This window comes from Dermacentor albipictus, chromosome 3 (assembly GCF_038994185.2).
Source record: "Dermacentor albipictus isolate Rhodes 1998 colony chromosome 3, USDA_Dalb.pri_finalv2, whole genome shotgun sequence".
Taxonomy (NCBI): Eukaryota; Metazoa; Arthropoda; class Arachnida; order Ixodida; family Ixodidae; genus Dermacentor; species Dermacentor albipictus.
The window spans coordinates 690,307-711,599 of record NC_091823.1 but is presented as its reverse complement, the minus strand read 5'-3'; the positions used below and the strand labels follow the sequence as shown (position 1 = coordinate 711,599).

General features: G+C 45.3%; 1 protein-coding gene across 4 annotated transcripts in view; it reads left to right on the top strand.

Annotated features, from left to right (window-relative positions):
• Positions 1 to 21,293, top strand: part of tweek (transmembrane protein KIAA1109 homolog tweek) — a 576,634-nt gene that overhangs the window by 33,678 nt on the left and 521,663 nt on the right. For all 4 annotated transcript variants that reach the window (XM_070534911.1, XM_070534912.1, XM_070534910.1 and 1 more), the window contains 3 exons: positions 7,309 to 7,517; positions 11,742 to 11,903; positions 19,829 to 19,952. In XM_070534911.1, the coding sequence (XP_070391012.1) occupies positions 7,309 to 7,517; positions 11,742 to 11,903; positions 19,829 to 19,952 (495 nt within the window). The remainder of the gene's footprint in view (positions 1 to 7,308; positions 7,518 to 11,741; positions 11,904 to 19,828; positions 19,953 to 21,293) is intronic.

Here is a 21,293-nt window from a genome sequence, read left to right as displayed (position 1 = left end):
TGGAGTAACCGTTTATACTGAGACAAGGCTTGCCTAAGCCAACGTTACTAGACTAGCTTCAGTTATAAAACTCGGCGCCGTTGCGCGGAACCGCCACCCGCCCGCGCGTTCGTGGCGCTGCAGTCGCGCCCGGCTTCACTTCCTCACTAGCCGGCTACGCGGGCGGGCCAAACTAAGCACGCGGTGCAGCGTTGGTGTATTCTGTGGTTCGTTGTTGGCGGCGAATTTCAGCAAGCATGTCATCCGTGAAACTGTAGCCTTCGCCGAGTTTCTTAAGAATATCAGCAGACGATGTCGACAGTTCGGCGCACCACTTTTTCTGTGCTCCCAGCAATGCGACACTTCGCTCGGCGTGACACTTCCTCGTGCCGACCGGGAACTCGCTGCGAAATCAACGGCACGCGCTCGTGCCACTGCTCCCGCGTTCGTCGTTGTCTTCCACAGCTGGCTGTGTGGCCGTCCATCTTTCCAGCGTATAATTTCACTTCACTTCTGTCGTCGTAATGGGGAGGCCGCGTTTACTGGGGTATGAGCCATTGCTTAAGGGAGTATGAGCCACTCGTGGTCATACCTAACGGAAAGATTTAATTTTGAAGAATCACAAGCAGCAAATCGCAGGCGAAGGCTGCTAACCACGCCGACGAGCAAACTCGAGACATCGAACGCAAGCAACAACTGCGGACATACCATCAGTGACGTCGTTCTCTCTCGCAGCCGATTGTGTAACCTCATAACTGAGAAATACTTTAATGAACCCTCGGGATTAACCCAGTGATAAACACAGGGGCCGCATGTTTCACCTTCGCTGATTAAGCATCTTCACGGAATAAAAAATCCGACTTCTTTTGTGTGTGTGTGTGGCTTGTGTGTACAAAGACCAACCTCATCTTTCTTTTTGTAGCGCTTCTTTGGCGTGGTGAGAAGCTTCGGTGGGGATGAAGATCATCCTACAATCACACACTTTGGCCAGATATTCAGGCTCGTGAGCCTAAACTGCGCGAAACGTTAAGACGACAGGAAGAAACAACATTTAGAAACGCAGCTTCTGCGCTTGGCTGTATGCGTTTCTTCCTTTCGTGCAGCTTACCCTTCTTTCAGTATTAGCGAACTGGCGCGATAAATCTTATTGCTGTAGGTGGATACCGCTTTCTCGTGGTATCACTAATTCGGACAAGGGCGAACGCCAGCGAGCGTGAAACACGCGCAAACTACCCGTCCGCACGAGCTCAAGGCTGTGACGAGGCGTCTGCAGTGGAGCCCGATGGAACAGCGTTGCCCTCTGGCGGCTGTCACAGAAGTGGCGACAGCGGCTGTAAGCGCGCGGGTGGGGAGTTTTACAACTGAAGCTAGTCTAGTAACGTTGGCCTAAGCAAAGTCAAAGCTTTGGATTAGCTCACCATTCCTCTTCAAAAAGCTCTCAGCAAGCCACTTCGCAGAAATCAGACAGGCTGCTTTCCTTCCTTCTGTCCTTTTTTTCCCCTTGTTTATTGTTTCTTCTTTAGACCATCTGTGTCTCAGTGTTTTCCCTAGACCCTTCGTTTTGATTTTATGGGTATGTGCTTCCTTGGGTATATTTTGTTTTCGTTTTATGTTATTATAATGGTATGTGTTAGTATTTTTACTTTCGAATTCGCATGTGTGCATTCTCTTTTACCTTACGTGGTGAGGAATGGCAGTTTACTTTTGTATATCTGTGTATAGTTGGGGAGGCCAGCTCGCACTACGGCTGCTGTTTTGCCTTCTAGGGGGTGGCGTGGTCACCTGGTCATTGCTTCCAAATGTGCGCAAGCGGGAGGGCCACTGTAATGGTGCGGATGGGACGCTTATTGTGTCGTTTATTCCCTTATTGGGCTGTCTGACGTGATCGCAGCCGCTTTGTCTGCACATGTCCAGTGGCTCTTCTGAGGAAGTCTTGCGTGGTTGGAGTGTATACATGGAAGTGCGCCCATACCTGGTGTGAGTATGTGTGTGCGTTTCGTTGGAAGCAACAAGGGGGATGTCCCCATCCAGCGGTAGCTACACGGATAGCTTGCCTCTACTCACCCTGGCCCTGGACAAGCCCAGCGTGTTGGGGTTGATGAATCCAACCTCCCCAAAATGAGCAAGTCGCTTCGTGCCCTGCAGTGGTCACAAGCGCCAATGCTCTGCAGTAGAAACTCTGGCTGCCCAGCCGATCCTGACGGTGGTGATCCACATGGCCAGCCTCGGGATTTTTTTAACGCAATAGTGCTAAGGAGTCGGTGTCGCAGAAAATCCGGTGTCTGCATCCGGCATTGGTGTTCGCTTTCAGCATCTGGCTTCGCATGTCATTTTCTCAAAAAGATTTTCGGACCACCCATACCTAGGCCCTCCATGTGATGCACAGAATATACTGAACTAATTGAATTTCTCAAGCTAAATTATGTGGAAAAATGGTTAACTATGACTTACACACAACCTACAGACATGATAGCTATCGGATTGTAATTTGGCTATATGAGAAAACATAATTCCGTTATTCAAAAACTTTAAGAAACCCATTTTCTAGCATTTCTACCATTCACATACCAGCCATGGTGTCTGTCATTCGTGCACGCGGGCATGCGGGTGTTTTGGGGGCCACGGAACGGTGCGCCCACTTCCTTGCAATACCTTCAGCTGGCGCTCGCCTCCGTCACATTGTGACCCACACAAGAGGCTGCATTTCTACGAGAAAGCCTACTTGTGTGCTTAATGTTCATGGCCACCGTTTCCTTCCTGGTAAACATTACGGTTACATACGCTGCAATTGTCATGAAGCGTGAGAAGCAGTCAGGGATTTTCTAATGCTATCATGTTCCACTCCTAAAGGCAAAGCTTAAACTCCATCCACATTTGTTTAATAATAATAATAATTATTATTATTATTTGAAGGCTTGTAATCTAGGGTTCTAGCTGCTAATGAGTAGCTCCGTTGTCGCATAGTAATAAATGTTTGTTTGTATTGTATTTTTTCTTGGGCGGCACTGGAGCCGCATTGGTAGGGGGCATATAAGGGGGGAGGGAGTGTATAACAACATGTAGAAAAACTGTCTATGAAGCTGATTGATTTCTCTTGGCATGGTAACAAAAGATTTAATAAATTGAGCCTGAGAAACTATTCAACTAACTGTAACTGGCTTTTTTTAATATGAAAATCAAAACAAGTGACGTCAAGCACTACAGCCGCTACTTATATATATATTTTTTCTTTCCGTGAATGCAAAGAGTGGATGTCAAACACATTTCAGCGCGTCAGCCTGTACTTATGAATTTCGTAGCTGAACATGTTTAGGCATTTGAACAGCAGTAGCATGCAACGCCAGAAGACTTTGTTCATGTTCGTGTAGGCTGTCAGTTGTATTTATGATGGTGTTTTCTTACATCGTCTTATAACAGCCTTTTGGTTCCAGAGAGCAGGGCACAATATGTTCCTCTTAAAGCAGAAAATAAATTTGCCAATTGCATTGCGACACCACTTTTAAAATGCTTTGTGTGAACAACATTGTTGCTCTTTTTGATTACTTGTTAATTGCATGAAACTAACCTGCTAACCCTGCAGGGCTCCCTGAGGAAATTAACATGTTGTGATATTCCACCTGCAGGGTCTGTATAGTTCACTTGGCACACACCAAGTGCCACATTCGTTAGAGCATGCATCTCTCGCAATAGAACACAGGCCATAGCACTGTTTCTGTCATCTGCATTGCAGACGAAGCCAGCATTACAATGTAAATATGTGCATCTCTCTGCTCGTACTCCTCACACATATACAGTCGACTCCTGATAATTCGAAGCCGCTTAATTGGAATTTTCGGTTAACTAGAAGGGAAGTGCTGGTCCTGTCAGTTTTGCATGTAATCCTATAGAAGAAATTGCTCGATAATTCGAAGTCCTCATCCAGTAATATTGTTTAATTGGAAGTTAATTTTCAGCCGGGATCCTCGAGGTGACCGTCATTCTTTGGTAGAATGCGCAATTTTTCAAGTGTTGCAACAGTTCCCTGCTCCGCGTTGGCGTTATCGCCACCGCAGCCGCCCGCAACACCAGCCTTCTTGGAGCGGCGCGATTATTCATTGCTACGGCTGCGGTGGCCTCCGCGATCAACTTCGGCGGGAGGCGAAGCGGCTCGCGCCGGAGGCCACGCGCGGCTGCCGCGCGTGGCCGGAGCTGATCGCGGAGGCAACGCGGGTGCCATAGGTGCACGCAGCGCCGCATACTGGCAGTGGCGAGATTGTGCGAGATTAGTCTTGCAGCGTGCGCAGCGTATGTCGAGGCGTGTGTTGGTCGAGCGCCTTCGAGCGGGTAGCTCGTAGGCTAGGTTGTTCCACGGGTGATTCGGAATTGACTGTACCTAGTCGCACAGTTTACAGCCATGGCAAACCATGGCTCTTATCGCACGCTCGACCTGGCAACGAAAATCGAGGTTTTGAAGGAAGTTGAGAAGGGAGGTGCCGCCAAACAAGGCAGTGCGGAAGTACGGGATCAAGCCGAACACGCTCTCAAACTACATCAAGAACAAGCGCACAATAATGGATGCATTTGAGAACGACAAGGTCACGACTTCTCCGAAGCGAATGCGCACCGCGCTTACCCAGAGTTGGAGAAGGCTCTGCTGGTTTGGATGAGGGAGGCCAGGAGCAACAAACTTCCTCACAGCGGAGACATCGTTGTGATGAAAGCCCGAACGCTTGCAGCAATGTTGGGGATCGATGACTTCGTTTCGTCAGATGGATGGCTGACGCGCTTTAAAGATCACCATGACCTGGTTTTCAAGAGCGTGTGTGGTGAAAAGGCGTCCGTTAACCAGGAAACATCGCTACGTGGAAGGACGGAAAGCTGCGTGAATATCTCGCCGAACACAGACCGGAAGACATCTTCAATGCAGATGAGACTGCACTCTTCTATCGGCTTCTACCAGAGAAGACCTTGACATTCAAGGACGACGACCGTGCTGGGGGCAAATGCAGCAAGGAGAGAGTGTCGGTGCTGATTGCGGCAAACATGACTGGCACGGAACGATGTTGGTTACTTGTGATCGGGAAAGCCGCGAAGCCAAGATGTTTTAAAGGCGTGAAGACGCTGCCTGTGCACTATGAGGCGAACAAAAAAGCGTGGATGACGGCCGAAATCTTCAAGAGCTGGATAAGCAAATTGGACCGCACGTTTGCTGCTTCGAAGCGCAAGGTGTTGTTCCTTGTCGATCACTGCAGTGCTCACGTGAATGTGCCAGCCTTGAGAGCAATACGCCTCACATTTTTGCCTGCAAACGCAACGGCTGTTTTGCAGCCAATGGGCCAAGGCATCATCAAGAATGTTAAAGTCCTGTACAGGCGGCACCTCCTCGAGCGCATGATTTTGTGTATGGATAGCTCCACAAAGTACGAGGTGAGCCTGCTTAGTGCCATCCACATGTTGGCGCGAGCATGGGATCGTGTGAAGCAAGAAACAATCGCAAACTGCTTCAGGGCTTGCGGTTTTATGGCAGCTTCTTCAGAGGATGCCTCTGAAATTTCAGCGGAGGAAGCATCAACAGGCGAGCTTGACGGCACTGATTTTGGTGATGCTCTCGGGGACGTCAATTTTGACGCCACCGTAGACAAGGCGGTCGAAACGTGCGGTGCGCTGACGGATAGCGAAATTGTAGAGATTATTCGGCCCCAGAAAGCTACCCAGGAAAGCGACGATGATGCTGAAGGCAAGCCGCAACCTAAGGCTTCCGATGTAGCTGTGGGCCTTGCTCTCACGGAGCGCTTCTTTGCCGCTGAAGGTATCGCAGAAGAAGTGTTCTGCCACATCTACAGCCTGCAGAACTTGCTTTCAGCAGCGCGATTCGGCAAGAAGAAGCAAAGCAAGATGACTGACTATTTTTCTTAGAGAAAATACTCGATTTCGCCACAAATAAAGTGCAGTTTTTTGTGTTTTGTGCTTAATTGGAAGTTCGTTTAATTCGAAGTTTTTTGTGGTCCCCGTGAATTTCGTATTAACGGGAGTCGACTGTATAAATAAATAATATATTCTACATTGACATAACCACCCCTACACATCATTATCATGCATAACACATTTTGCACCATGCCAACCGCTGTATAATGCTACACATACCTTGGACAGTGGACAGTTTCTATTCAGGGAGGTTCTGCTTAATTTTCTTTTATCATTAATTAGTACTCTAAACTTTTTCACTTTAGAAGACTCTGTCACTAAATTTGGACATGTGGTAGCTCTGCTGAAAAAATGGTAGTTAGTGATTGAGTGTCATTTCTTGTGCCTGTGGGGTACAGGCATTATTTGGAATACAGTGTTGTTTAGAAGTTTATTGCCGAGCAAACTCGCTAGTAGGGGAGACTTTTGGAATGAGTTAATGGATCTGATAAGTCTACCTGGAAAAGAGCATTGGAAAATTTTTCTGCAAAGAATTTTTGACCATCAAAGTAGAAGCAATGATCAACTCTCGACCACTAACATTTGTGTATGCAGAACAGATGGAACAAACTTTGCTTTTGCCAAATCATTTTCTTATATTCTTATAGTGTTGACAGTGCTTCTCCTCAAGCTTTCTTGCCCAGCATAAAATGCGTCATCGTCCAAAGTACCTGTACGAAAATAGAAACATTTTCTGAAAGCATGGGTTAAATAATTTCTCGAACTGGTGACGACAGGTATACCATCAAGCACTTTGTTTGGTTCATGTTAATAAAAATGCACCCACGTAATCAGTCAAGCTTGGAGACATGCTGATAAAGGAAAGAAACTCACCAAGGCAATTGTGAAATATGGGACGAGTGACGGAACTTCTCTGGGTAGTGGCGGCAATGTTCACTCAAATGCACATTTTTAGTAGCGTCATCTTTCCATAACGGGTACATCTCCAATACCTTGCTCTTGAAAAGAAGCAAGTGCCTAGTGAATGTTTGGCAGGGAACTGTTAAAGCTGTGCAAGAAAATGAGAAACAAGGGAGGAACATGGGTGTGGGCCACGATTTCTTTTAGTTGTTTTTCAAGTGTCAAATAACGAGGACATTCTGTACCTTGGCTCTGCTTTCTTGTCTTTTGCAGGCAAAAGCAGGCAATATGTTTGCATAGCAAAGCTGGTGCTCTCGCAGGGCTCTTTTTGCTGTTGTCGTCGTGCCTCACAGTTGGAGGGTATTGCAGGTGCTTTGCATAGTGTTGCTGGCTAAATTAGGGGCAAAGCCAGAGTAATTGCTTGAGCTTGCCAATTTAAATCGGAAGCCTTTTGCATGCAGTACGAGCATAGTGTTTTGCCTCTTCATGAGTGCTGTGTGAGCAGTTCTGTGTCACCTATTTCAGCATGTGCCGATGCAGAGGCTCGTGTGTTTGTGCTCCTAAATGGCCTGGAGCTGCACATTTATAACCGGTCCCAGCTGTATGCACACTTGGAGCAACTGTTTGGCCTGGAACCCACTGTGCTGCCCAGCAGTCATGAGCAACTCAAGCCTGAAGAGCCAAATAATGCAGTGGAAGATCATCCTTGGCGAGACCTTGTCCCGGTTGTTAAGGTACTAGTAACTAGCCTGCGTTTTTTGGTGCAAGGGACGCAGTATTGTGGGCTGTGCAACAGGCTTATCTGCAAGGCTTGGCCCGCATCAAGCTCATAGTGTTACTGTGAATCATTCTCCTCTGTGCTGAATCTTGCATCATTTATTCGCATCCAACCTGGAGCACATTCATTCGTTTAAAGAGCATAAAACGAGAGAGCCAAAGTTAACCCTTTGAGGGTCGATTTTTTTCGCCATATGCGACCGCACTGGGTCGATTTTTTTCATTGCCGATTCCAATTCTTCTTGGGGACTTATTTTGAAAAAACATTTACCGTAATTTTTCTAGGGTGACCATAAAGTGAGAAAAAAATATTTTGCATTGGTATGTATGTACTCTTCATTCGTGAATCACAACAATAAAAAAAGGAAATAAACCCATAAGAATAAAAAATTTGATGTATTGTTATAGTTCAAGGCTTTAAAAATGTGCACATGAGAATATTTCTCAAGACTCAAATGTTCCTGCTCTTACACTAATATGTACATCCATAGCATAATCGAACTCCGTAGGTGTGCACACTCAAGAAAACTGTGCATTTGTGTGCCCATCAAAAAAGCGAAACATGTGACAAACTTCCGCTAATCTTTATATTATCGCCAACCAGAGGCAATTAGTTTTCGCGAGTCTCAAAAAAAAAAAAAAAGCAATGGAAATGCATGCACGATGGCATCCTTCCTATACGTAACCCTGTTAGCACTAAACGAGCGAGAAACATGCGGTCGCCCTTCGAGCGATTAGTAACGAGATAGCCATCAGTTTTGCAAGTGCAAGAAGCTGAAACCGCCCGCGGAACAAAAGTCAAACTGACAGCCTGGGAATTCAGTGCAAGCTGTGCCCACAAAACTGTATGGTAGCTGCTTCTGTGTCTCTGTAGCATAATTCCCAACATTTCCCGTAAATTAGTGATTGCAAACTGTAAAAATGAATAGGACAAGTGTTATTTGCTACTGCTATTAATATGCCAATTTTGCATTGTACTTGTATGATTGTGAAAATATTTTGCCTTTGTTGCTGCAAATGCTTGCATTTATTCTCGGCCTTCGTGGTTACTGCATCTGTTCCCGATGAGCTCCATCCCTCACAACATATTCAATGGTGGAATGCATGAACTAAACGAGGAAGCACAATTGAACTAACAAAATCCTACTTTGAAGGCAATCAGCTCAGACATGATGACTGCACAGCACAGATCCTGTGGAGTTCCTTATCTTTAGAATGACTGACAGTTACCCGGATCTGAGGTTTTGTGAGGTTTATTGTGACCGGGGTGTCTACTAACTAGGAAAACCGGGAATTCTCAGGGAATTTCAACAGTCTGGAAATACTCTATCTTTTGTTGGGGGAAATTAGCTGTAACTTTATTGAAAGGGAATGAAAGTTGCGCAAATGCTGGCTCGAGTAACAGAGAGGAATCGTAACGAATTGGCTTTGACGCTGTGTCGTCGGCTGGAGTAGTTGCTAGTGTACAGTCAACGACCGATTTTCCGGACGCCCTATTTTTGTGAAATGTCTAATAATGCGGACGGCTTCGTGACACCACCACATGCCCCTTAGAGTCAATGTATAACACCATATGAAGTTTCAGACGCAAGAACCCTTTGCCGAACAATTTTCTGGAGTTTTTGCTGTGACCGTAGGTTCGAACCGTCAATGATCAAAGCCACTACCGCCGCCATTTTGATTATCTCGCCGCCTAGGACCGGCACTTTCACACGCAGATCCACTGGCAGCCGTAGCCACCACCACAGCAACGCTAGTCCTAGCCACTCGGAAAGCACCATGTGTTGCCGGTTTCCAAAAGTAAGCTTCGCCTCATTACAGCAATGTTGCGTGGTGAAGCGTAACACGTGTGGGGAGGGGCAACCGTCACGGGACCCAGTATGTATTCCATAGTTACACACGCGTGTACCTGTCATCTCCTGTGCCAGTACAAGCACCGATATGCATAATAAGTGTACTGGCTGGCCTTCAGAGCCTTTTCAGATGTGCCTGCGATGATTTGAACCTTTGAGGGCAGTAAAAGACAAGCATGCATTTTTTCGAACTGTCCAATTTTTCGAGTGTCTTTGCGGCCCCTAGGGAGACCGAAAAATTGGACATGGACTGCACTACTGACCAAGAGGATGCTTCAAATGGTTCGTGGGACGAATGTGCAGTGGAACGCGGATGAGTACAGAAAGGACCGACGCATTGAGGAATGAATGGCAAAGGAAGCGTGCCGCTGCTTCTTTGAAGGAAGTTGAGCTCAAGAAACAAAGTGTTGGCTGACGCTGAGATGCAGGTGTCCCTCATCCGAACCAAAATAAAGTCTTTGAAACAGTGAAAGACAACACTGAGGCACTTTGCATGGGCTAAAAGTGTGTCAGGACAGTTGATGGTGACTTTCCAGCTGCTGAGAGAGAATCTCACTTGTGAAAAAGTTTGGGCCTTATACCAATTAACTTGCTATCAGTTGATAGAAATAGCTCATATTCAAAAATATTTGCTTCGATGTTTGGCTCGATTTGCAATGGGCTTTACCATTTTTTCTGAAGCTATTTCATTCATTGTGCATTTTACTAACCCCTCCCTGCTGTTTTCTTTTTAAATAATATAAACACTATTCCTTGCTATTCAAGCTGGATTAATTCATTTTTTAATTTTTTAACGTGCTAACTAGAGAGTGACAGCATCGGGCGGTATTGTGTCAGCTTGTCTTGACATAAAACAAAGTTCTGTGTGTCGCTCTGGGAATTTTGCAAATGCGCTCTGTGAAAACCTGGAAAACACAGGGAATTTTGAAATGGAAACTTGGTAGACAACTGCTGCGTGAGTTTGCAAGTACCCCAGATTTTGTGGTCTCCCTGTTACATACGAAACTCTGTTTGCTAATTGGGCCATAAACGAGTGCCAGCACCACCAGAGAGCATTGCTGGCATATCCTACCACTTGATACTCACCGATTCTAACAGGAAAAGGCATTGGAAAGAGGCCATCAGTTGCTCGTTGCCGCCTTGTGCTTGCATCTTCTCCATTGCTCTTCAGTATACATGCTGTGATCAAAGCATCTAACAAATGACATGTTTCGAAAATTAAAGGTGCGCTGCACCAACACAACAAATGTCAAGCCATAGTTTTGTTATTGAAAACATGGCTTAGATAAAGAACTTGGCTTGACTTATAAATGGCCGAAGCAGTCACACCGGAAACCACAAAAGCACATTGCTTTTGTAGAAATAATTTAGCAGTTTAAAAAGCATGAACAGCATGAGTGTTCGCTTCATGATCAAAAGAATGATTTATTATGGCTAAGACTGCTCTTGTCATCCGATTTTTTTCTCATTTCACACCACGACACACTGTTTCCAGCATAGGACTACATATACATGATTGTGGCTACAGGTGAAAAATTGAGATAAAAAATTGTTCCACAATGTATTCTGCATTGGATTGGACATTGGCTGGTAGGATTTGTGTTGCACTAAAAGGTTGTCTGTTCTGTCCCTTTAAAGAAAGAATGGCACAGGATCTTGTCTAACAATGCTCTTTCCACATTGTTGAACACTTGGTTGTCATTTCATGTGCACAAAGGTACAAATAGTATATGAAATGCACAGAAGGGTTGTTCCATGCAAGATTGGCCAAGCATGGCTGGTTGACATTTTAAGTTTTCATAAAAAGAATATATATTGCCTTTTATCCTGTAGAAATGTCAATCTCCCAGCCTGTGCTTTCATTGCACCTTTCTGCAGTTGCTTGCAATGTTGCACTTATTTGTAAAGCGTCTTGTTTGAAGCCTCATGTGCATGCCTCCAAGGTCATGGAAGATGTGATTGCAAGCTTGCTGCGTGTTTGTCAGCTTGTCTGAATCACCTTATGTGTCGTGTTATCACAAGATTGTTAAGAAAGACAAAAGGTGGGCACAAAAATTTTGAAGGCAGCAGCCACCATTTGTAAAGTGTATGGCACCACACTGCAGCAGAGGCTTTGCCAAGGAATGTAGCTGATGTTTACTGTGTCTTTCTACTATACTGTGCACCTGAAGCAGCGATATTATGGGAACGTATGTCACCGTGTGCAAAAGACCTGTTGCAATTCTGTCATTCACAGTTTTATGCTCTCTTCTAGTCTTATGAATTTAGTTTTGTGCAGCAGTGTATTCTTTGCAGCCAGCGTCAGTGTTTATTATGTTGTCATTGCAGCTAGAAGTATCAACTGGCCGCTTGGTATTTGGAAATCGTCTTCTGCCGACAACGATTTCAATTCGTTTTGAAGAAGGCCATGCTACGTACAAGACAAGAGCTGCTGCATCCAGGATTGACTTGTTTCAGCACACACTTGATTGCCGGCTTGACAGTTTCAAGGCAAGTGAGGCTGGGGGATAATGAAGTGGCAAATTCCAACTTAAAGTACCAACATATGCTGCTTAATTCTTTCAACAAGTAACAAGTGTAAAACACATTACAGCAAAGTCTTGAAGCAGCAGCCGTAGCTACAGTCCGGCAATCGGTGAACTGCAGAGCAAGTCTGGTCGAGGGTTGCAAATGATGAGCAGTGGCTTTTCTCTGGCACACAGCCTACTTATAACTGTTGCTGTTATCGAGGCCAGTGATGTGTGCAGATGTGTAAGGTGTGCCTTGCCAGACAAATCGATTTATTTATTTAGCATACTTCCAAGGCCCGAGGGCCTTACTGGAAGGAGTGGTTAATAAAGATATTTGCACAGTAAAAGAGCAGGGTGTCTACCAACCTGGAAAACCGGGAAAACCGGGAATTCTCAGGGATTTTGAGTAGTCTGGAAAAAGTCAGGGAAAACTCAGGGAATTTGGGCCTCTATCAGGGAAAATTAGCGGAAATATTTTTGAAAGGGTCGAAAGTCGCGGTAATGCTGGCTCGAGCAACAGACAGGAATCGTATTGAATCGTCTTTGACGCTCTGTCGTCGGCTGGAGGAGTTGCCAGTGTACAGTCAACGACCGACTTTCCGGATTCTCGATAGTTTGGACGGCTTTGCGGCACCGCCACGTAACCCATAGAGTCAACCTATCAGAATGTGGGAAATTTCGGACGCAGGAACTCTTCGCCGTCCGATTTTCCGGACGTTTTGCCGTGACCGCAGGTCCAAAACAGCAATAATCAAAGGCACCACCGCTGCCGTTTTGATTACTTCGCCACCTCGTACCGGCACTCTCGCACGCAGATCCGCTGGCAGCCGTTGCGAACACTGCGGCAACGCTAGGCTTAGCTGCTTCGACGTTCGCTATGAAGCTTCTTGTCGTTGGGTGCAGTGTTTTTTATTAAAAGAATTAGCTGTTTTCAGCAATGGCACTGACCCCGCCTTTGCGGTCCTCGCGATTGGCTTAGAAGCTTCGAAAGCACGGTGCGATGAATAATGCCTGTTTCCGTAAGTCAGCTTCGCCTCCGTACAGGAATGTTAGTTGAAGCATACGCAAAAGTATTGCAGTGAAGCATAACAAGTGTGGGAAGGGGCTATTGCCACTGAACACAGTATGTATCCCTTAATTATACACACGTGCACCCGGTATTTCCTGTCGCAGTGCGAGCTCCGATATGCCTAATATGTGTACCGACAAGCCTCCAGAGCGTTTTCGAACGTGCCTGCGGTGGTTTGAGCCCCTAAGGGCAGTAAATGACATGCATTTATCTTTTTCCAAGTGGCCGATTTTTCGGACGTTTTCGCGGCCCCTAGGGAGTTCGAAAAGTCGGTCGTGGACTGTGCAACTGACCGAGATGCTTCAAATGGTCCTTGGAGCGAACGAATGGCGGAAGGAGGACAAGAACAGAAATTATCTATGCAATGAGGAATAAACGGGAAAGGAAGCTTGCTGCCGCCGTTTTGAAGGAGCTTGAACTCAAAAAACAAAGTTTTGGGTGATGTAGAGATGCAGGTGCCCCTTACCTAAACCAAAATGAACTCCTTAAAGCAGTGAAACACAACTCAGGTGTCGTGCACAGGCTGAGAGTATGTCAGGGCAGTTGACGTTGACTTACGAGCTGTTGAGAGAGAATCTCAATTGTGACAGAGTTCGGGCCTCATACCACTGTGCTTGCTATCAGTTGATAGAAATAGCTCATATTCGAAAATATTCGCTTCTATGTGCATCTCCTTTTTATTCGTATTGAGAATGTCCGACTCCATTTGCAATTTTTTCCGAAGACACTTTATTTGCTGTGCATTTTACTAACCCCTGCCTTCTATTCTCTTCTTAAATAACATAAACACTACTCCTTAGTATTCAAATTGGATTAAGTCGCTTTTTTTATTTTTTTCATGTGCTTACTAGAGAGTGACAGCATCAGGCGATATGGTTTCAGCCCGTCTTGACATAAAACATAGTTCTGCATCACTCAGGGAAATTTGCAAAGGCACTCAGGGAAAACCTGGAAAGCTCAGGGAATTTGGAAATGTCAACTTGGTAGACACCCTGAAGAGAGAAAAAATACAGTTATATCAAGTAAAAAAAAACAAACAAGTTAGCATAAGGTTCCATGAATGGCAGTCTTGAAACTGTTGATGTCGGTGATGTCGACAATGAAAGCAGGAAGGTGGTTCTACTCTTTGCTAGTCTTTGGAATGAAAGATTTGCTGTAGGAATTAGTCCAACAAGGTGGCACACCAACTTTATAGTTATGATCTGAATGCGATGACACGTAGACGGGAGTGGAAAAAAGAACGTCTTTAAAATCGGATTATAATGATAAATTTTTGTGGAATAGTGAAAGGCGAGAGCATTTACTGCGCAAAGATAGTTCAGGTACGGCAAATGTTGCTTTCAGTGATGATACGCTGGCACGCTGAGAGTAATTTGATAGAATGAAAAGTGCTGTATGATTCTGGGTGGATTCAATAATTTCTGAAAGTGTAGTGTTTTTGGCGTCCCAGATAGCGCATGCGTAATCTAATTTAGGGCGAACTAGAGTTTTATATAGATGTAGTTTTACAGATGATGGTGCTCATGTAAAATTGTGTAGGAAGTATTCCAGCATGTGGTTTGCATTGTTAGTAACATAGTTAACATGTATGCGCCAAGAAAGATCAGAACTGATGTGGATGTCGAGGTACCTGTGTAATGTCACAGGATCTAGTTGGATGCCATCAAGAAAATACTCGATGCTAATAGTATGGCCCCGTCGAGATATTCGCATGCTTTTACACTGCTTGATGTTGAGCCGCATCATCCATTTATTGTATCATGAGGACAAGTGGTTAAGATCTTCTTGAAGGTCATGCTGATCAGAGGGCTGTGCAAGTTTTTTATAGAGAACGCAATCGTCGGCAAAAAGTTAATAATATTGATGAAAATGTGAGGCAGTCAGGGAGGTCACTAATGTAAATAAGAAAGAGTAAGGGTCCCAACACTGATCCTTGTGGGATACCGGATGAGACAGGCGAAAGAGTAGATGAACAGTTGTGAGCAGTCACAAATTGGGTGCTGTCAGAAAGAAAATCTTTATTCCAGTGGAATACCTTGGTGTCTAAGTTAAGTTTGCTTAATTTAAAAAGAAGTAAGTCATGCGCCACCCCATGTAAAGCTTTAGCAAAATCCAAGAATATGCAATCAGTGTCAAAGCTGATGTCGTTATTTATAAAGAGATCATTAGTAAAAGATAGCTGCGTTTCACAGGAAAGCATATTCCTGAAACCATGCTGGGAGTTAGTGAAGAAAGAATTTTCCTCTAGAAATTTGATGAAATGAGAATAAACAACATGCTCAAGAAGCTTACATGGGATGCTTGTAAGCGATATGGGTCTGTAATTATCTGGAAGATGTACATTACCTGACTTATGGACAGGAACCACTTTCCATATCCTCCAATCATTTGGAATTGTGGAGCACTCTAAAGATAGAGCAAAAATGTTGGACAAGATAACAGAGGAGTACAGTTCAGTCATTTTCAATATTTTTGACGTAATTGAATCACAGCCAGACAAAGGTGAAATTTTAATATTACTAATGAGTTTACCAATGCCTGCAGAATCAACGATTATGGGATGCATAGGAGGCAAATTATGGTCATAAAAACATGGAAAAGAAATGTGTGGTTTTACAGAAAAAAAGAAACAAACGCATCGTTAAACACTGAGCAGCACTGTGCAGGAGGGACTAAATTATTAACACATGCAAGTTGGTTAGGACGATTCTCCGAGCCACTGACAATGTTCCAGAACTTGTGCGGGTTAGTTTGCAACATTTTCGGTAAAGTAGTGTTGAAAAACAAATCCTTGGCATGCTTGATGCTGTTATTGTACTGCATGTTTACTTGGAAATAGGCAGCCCAATGATCAGGGTGTTTGGTTCCCTTAGCATGACAAAAAAGCCGTTTCTATTTGTTTGAAAGCCGTTTTAGAGCAGCAGTAAACCAGGGCAACCGTGGGTTAGAAATGATCTTTCGCTGTGGTGTGAAGCGCTGGACTAAAGAACCCAGTTCATCTTTATAGAGGCACCAGTTTTCCTCAACTGTGGGCCTAGAGAAATCGCACACAAAATCAAGGAGGAACGATTGCATTTCGGCTATTATTGACGTTACATCTGCTCGGCCATAATTGCGAAACATTTTATGCTTTTTGTCGGATAAGGTCCTAACTTTGATTTGTAATGTGGATCAAAGAATGATCACTTATACCAGGGAGGTAAGTGAGAGGGCTAGCTATGTCAGGCATGCTGGTCAAAACAAGATCAAGAATGTTGGAGACTGATACAGTGGTTCTAGTTGGTTGAAGAACAAAATGGGTTAGTTTAAAATCACTACAGAGGCTCAGAAAATTAATGCACTCAGAATAATTATGTTTAGGAGCAGTAGGCGGGTTGCTCCACATAATGGCAGGGTAATTAAAATCACCCAAGAGAAACAATGGCAGGCTGGGAAATCGAATGGTCATGTAATTCATTACAAAACGACATAGATGCAGTGGGAGGCCGATAGCATGCGCTGAACAGAAATTCTCGATAGCCAGCTTGAATGCATACACAAACTAATTCCAGAGGGGATGCAATAGCAACAGGTGAAGACACAAGTGAGTCACTGACAGCAACCAATACGCCCCCTCCGGAGTGAATGTCACGATCATACCTATAAATACTATAGGCTTTCTCGCAGTGGAAGATTTTGCTATCTTATATTTTAGCCAACAGCCATGTTTCAGTGAGGATGATGTCTGCTGAACAGGAATTGGCATTGGACGACAAATCTGTTCACTTATTAAGGATACTTCTGATATTCGTGAATACAATTGATAGGTTGTCAGTATTCGAGCGTGATATTTGCTGGATGTGCTGGTGGTGGGCAAGTTTACTGATGTGTTAGCTGGAACATGTGAAGTAAAAGCAGGCCGGGATTCACAGACCCTGTTTGGGCCGCGGGTCGGTCGCGGGTCAGCCCGGTTGTCGCGCTCGACGACACTCCACACGTTCATCCCGAACTTGTCCTTTATTTCCGCAAGCCAACCATGCACACCACACAACCACCCTCCGAGTCCCCCCATTCGCCCCTCTCCTCCTCGCACACTCACTCACTCCTGCCGCTGTCTTCCCCGCACTCGCGCCACCTCTTCTCTGCTCAGTCAACTACTGTTGATCCCCCCGCTTAGCCTCCGAGTACCGTGGCTCCTCATCGCGGGTCTTGGGCTCGCTTGCTGTGGCCCTTGTGCGTCACACAGTATTGCACTATCTTCGGGATCAGGCCACGCATGGGGAGTGCCTAACGCCTGCTTCACCTCTGCTGCGGGTCGGGTCGCTATTGCACTATCTTCCGGATCGGCCCATTTATGGGGAGTGCTTAACGCCTGCTTCACCTCCACCATGGGTCAGCCCGGCATTGTAACATCTTCGGGATTTTGTGTGTACACATGGACACGAACCTGTGGAAACTAGCCCTTAAAGGGACCCGAAACGATTTTGGCGATTTTCTACAAACGTACTGAGTCGTTAGAGTCGGTTCTTCTGATCATTAATTGATGCATCTAAGTGCTCTGCGTAAAGCGTGTAATTTATTATAAGGTTTTAAAAATACACATCGCTGCCGATCGCAGCGCACTGCTCGGCGGAATTTTAAGCCGCCCCTACCCATATGATGCAAATAACCCATATTACGTCACATGGGCGAGCTATCTGATTGGCTGACCAGGGCGCGTGGTCGATAATTTTTTCAACTTTATGGTGAACAAATGATGCTCGTAATAGTTGGAATGTTAGTTACTTTGTTTTTGTAAAAAGAAAATAACTTAAAGAGAATACACAAGAATAGTTTTTAGTACACTTCAGCACTTCCGGCACACAGCAAGTGTCGTCTGCTTGTGTTACAACGTACTCCATTTTGACGAGAGCTCCGCGGTCAGAGTCGGTCTCAGTCTTTTCGCGAGCACTATGATTCGACTTTGTTGCCTTGTGGACTGCAAACCTAGCGACCTGCAAACCGCGAGTCCAGTATTAGGGCAAACGAAAGCGCAAGGGGACAGGGTCTGGCCGCTCGACTGTGCCGGGATGAGCCACGAGATGAGCAGAAGGGCAAATGTGAACGGTCTGCACGGTGCAGCCACCTGGTGGCACAGAGCTGAGCTCAACCATACACAGTAGCAGCAACGAAGTGTATTCTTTGCTGCGGGTGTGTATTTTTCGCAGGAGTGTAATCATCAACACGTTGATTTATAAATGTTTAAAATGCTTTACACTTGGTTAGAGCAATATTAGCGCTTTGTTTGACTGGTTAAGCGCTGCGCCAGCAAGTGTCTGGACCGTGCAGACCGATCAGGCTGCTCACGTACGTCTACGCTAAAGTTCCTTCATCAGCTTGAGTTTATGCCTCCAGTCATTTGCCGAAATGACCAGCTTGCCTGTTTTTAGCGGAGTACCGGACACGTTCGGCGCTACGACAGAATGCTCGCAACGCACGCTGCTTCGATAGCTCTCGGTCGACGGCCAAGCGGCTAGCGCAGAGGTCTCGCGCGGGAGGGGGCGTGCTCCTAAACAACCGGAAGTGAGCGATGTGACGTCGCATCGTGACGCTGAACCAGTGAAGGCGGAGCTTAGCGCCGCTCGCTCGGCGAGCGAGTTGAGGAGGAAAAGCATAGCTAGGGAGGAGGGTAACTTCTAATCGCTTGCAGCTCCATTAATACGTAACGCTTCACTTAAATTGTGGTGCGAATGTTCTACTTAAGCTGTACCCTACGTGCCTACAAAATTTGTCCGAACCGTTTCAGGGGCCCTTTAACAGCTTTGCTGTAAGAAAACACTCGTGTATCAGATTGAATATCAGATCATTTTTCACAGAATTTAATGCTTGTAAATTTATGTCATAAAATCATGGTGCTGCACATGCAGTGGTGGGAATGCTGCTACTATTGTTACAACCTGCTACAGTCTGATAACGCTGCTACATCCATGCCATAAATGAGAGAAGCTGCTCTAGGACGTGCCGCATTGTGCATTCTCGGAGGCTATGGCGAAGAGTAGCTATGGTGAATGTCAAGTGGCAGTTGCCATTTAATTATGTGAAGAGTTTCGTCACATTTCCTATCATTCCAAAAGCTAAATGAGCTAAATTGTCACTGAGCTAATCCAGTCCAGTTCAAGCTTGCGCATATTCACAGTCATTCATTTGGAAACTGTGTACCATATCCTCTGGTCGTGCAGTTTTGTCAGGCCTAATATGCAGTTCTGATGATGCAGTTCTGTCAGGCCTAGCAGTGTGCGCTTGGCCCATCATGTGTTGTTGGCGTGTCCCGCATTCATACTTCATACTGGCGATGTGGCCTTAGTGGGAGAGGTGTTCCTCAAACAACGACGTACAATTCGCATGTTCGGCTTGGCTGCTGTGCCATGGTTCACTCAGCTAACTGAAACTTACCCCCTTGCATCTTATTAGTTGCTTTGCTGTGTCCTGTTTTTCTGTGTGTGCTTGCACTTAAGTGGATTTGTAGCTTGGCCATATTACTAGCTAGACCCCTTGCATACCACGAGGCACTCGCTTGTGCGGTGTGGAGAATGAGGCCCTCTGCAGAGCATGCCACATGGGACACTGCAAGGGTCATTACACAGAATATACTGAATAATTCAAAAATCGAATTGTAGATATTCGATTTGCGAATTGAATTATGTGGACATTCATTGTTCGATTTACTGAGATACGAGCATTTGCACACCTCTAATTGTAACTTTCTCTGCTTTCATTGGAGCAGAAATCTTGCATGCAGCATGTTTCCTACTGGCTGATTTTTGTTTATTATCATAGTGTCAGTTTTTTCTTTCACATGAAAATTTGCTTGTCCTTAGGTTATGTTGGCTCCCAGCCCAAAGTACATAGGTGTACCTGATGAACCACCACGCTTCATGGGTGAAGGCTTTGTCGTGCTCCAGTCAAACAGGGTTCATCTGTTCTACTATCAAGATGAAGCAGGTAGGTCTGCTTGACTTTCATCAGCTAGAATGGCCTTTATGTAGAGCTGTTGAATGGGTTCTTGAATCAAATTGAGAAAATCTGCATATCAGATCGGATATGCACAAGAAAATTTGATATATATATAATTTGAATATATAATTTGAATATAATTTGAATTTGAATATATATAAGAAAATTTGATACAAACTGTAATGCTACAAAATTTTGTGCAAGGAAACGCAGCATTGAAGGAAGTCCACTTAGTTGCCTAGCGATGCATGCATTGTGGAAGTAGAGTAAAAGTGCCCCTCTCCGCATGTATTGTTGTATCACTGTCTTGAAGGACTCAGATGTATTCCTCTCTATGGGGGTGTAACTCAGCAGGATGCTGTTGGAGTTTTAGCAGGTACAGTGTGCTCACAAAACTACCAGCTGTTTTTGAGCTTTGTGCAACACCATATTTGCACCATTCTATAGCACCACCAATTGTAATGTGCAGTTATATTACCGCCCAAATATATATATATATATATATATATATACGCTCCAGCAACCTTTGAAAGGTTCATGGACACCATTCTGCGTGGGTTAAAATGGAACATATGTATGTGCTATCTTGACGACGTTGTTATATTCGGGCGCACATTCAATGAGCACAATACGCGCCTGAATATTGTCCTCGACTGCATCAAAAACGCCGGCCTGGTTCTGAACTCCAAGAAATGTAAATTTGGTGACCGTCAAACCCTTGTGCTGGGTCATCTTGTTGACAAAGACGGTATCCGGCCTGATCCCCTCAAGACGGCAGCTGTCGAAGCATTCAGTGCACCGCAGTCAGTGAAGCAACTTCGTAGTTTTCTGGGTCTTTGTTCTTACTTTCGCCGATTTATTCCTGGTTTTGCTGACGTCGCTTATCCTCTGACAAACCTGCTACATAAAGACGCACGGTTTGAGTGGACACCCGAGTGCGATTCTGCATTTCGTCAGCTGAAGTTCCTGTTAACCTCTCGACCTATCCTTCGCCACTTCAATCCTACTGCGCTGACAGAAATCCACACAGATGCTAGTGGCGTTGGTTTGGGTGCCGTCTTGGTCCAACGTTATGACGACCGTCAGCACGTGATTGCTTATGCAAGCCGCTCATTAAGCAAACCTGAACGGAATTACACGGTGACAGAGCAAGAATGCCTCGCTGTAATCTTTGCGGTTCAGCGATTTCGCTCGTACTTGTACGGACGCCCATTCCAAGTCGTCACAGACCACCATTCCCTGTGCTGGCTCGTGAACCTTCGCGACCCTTGTGGTCGCCTTGCGCGCTGGGCTTTGAGGTTGCAGGAATATAACTTCACCGTTGCCTAC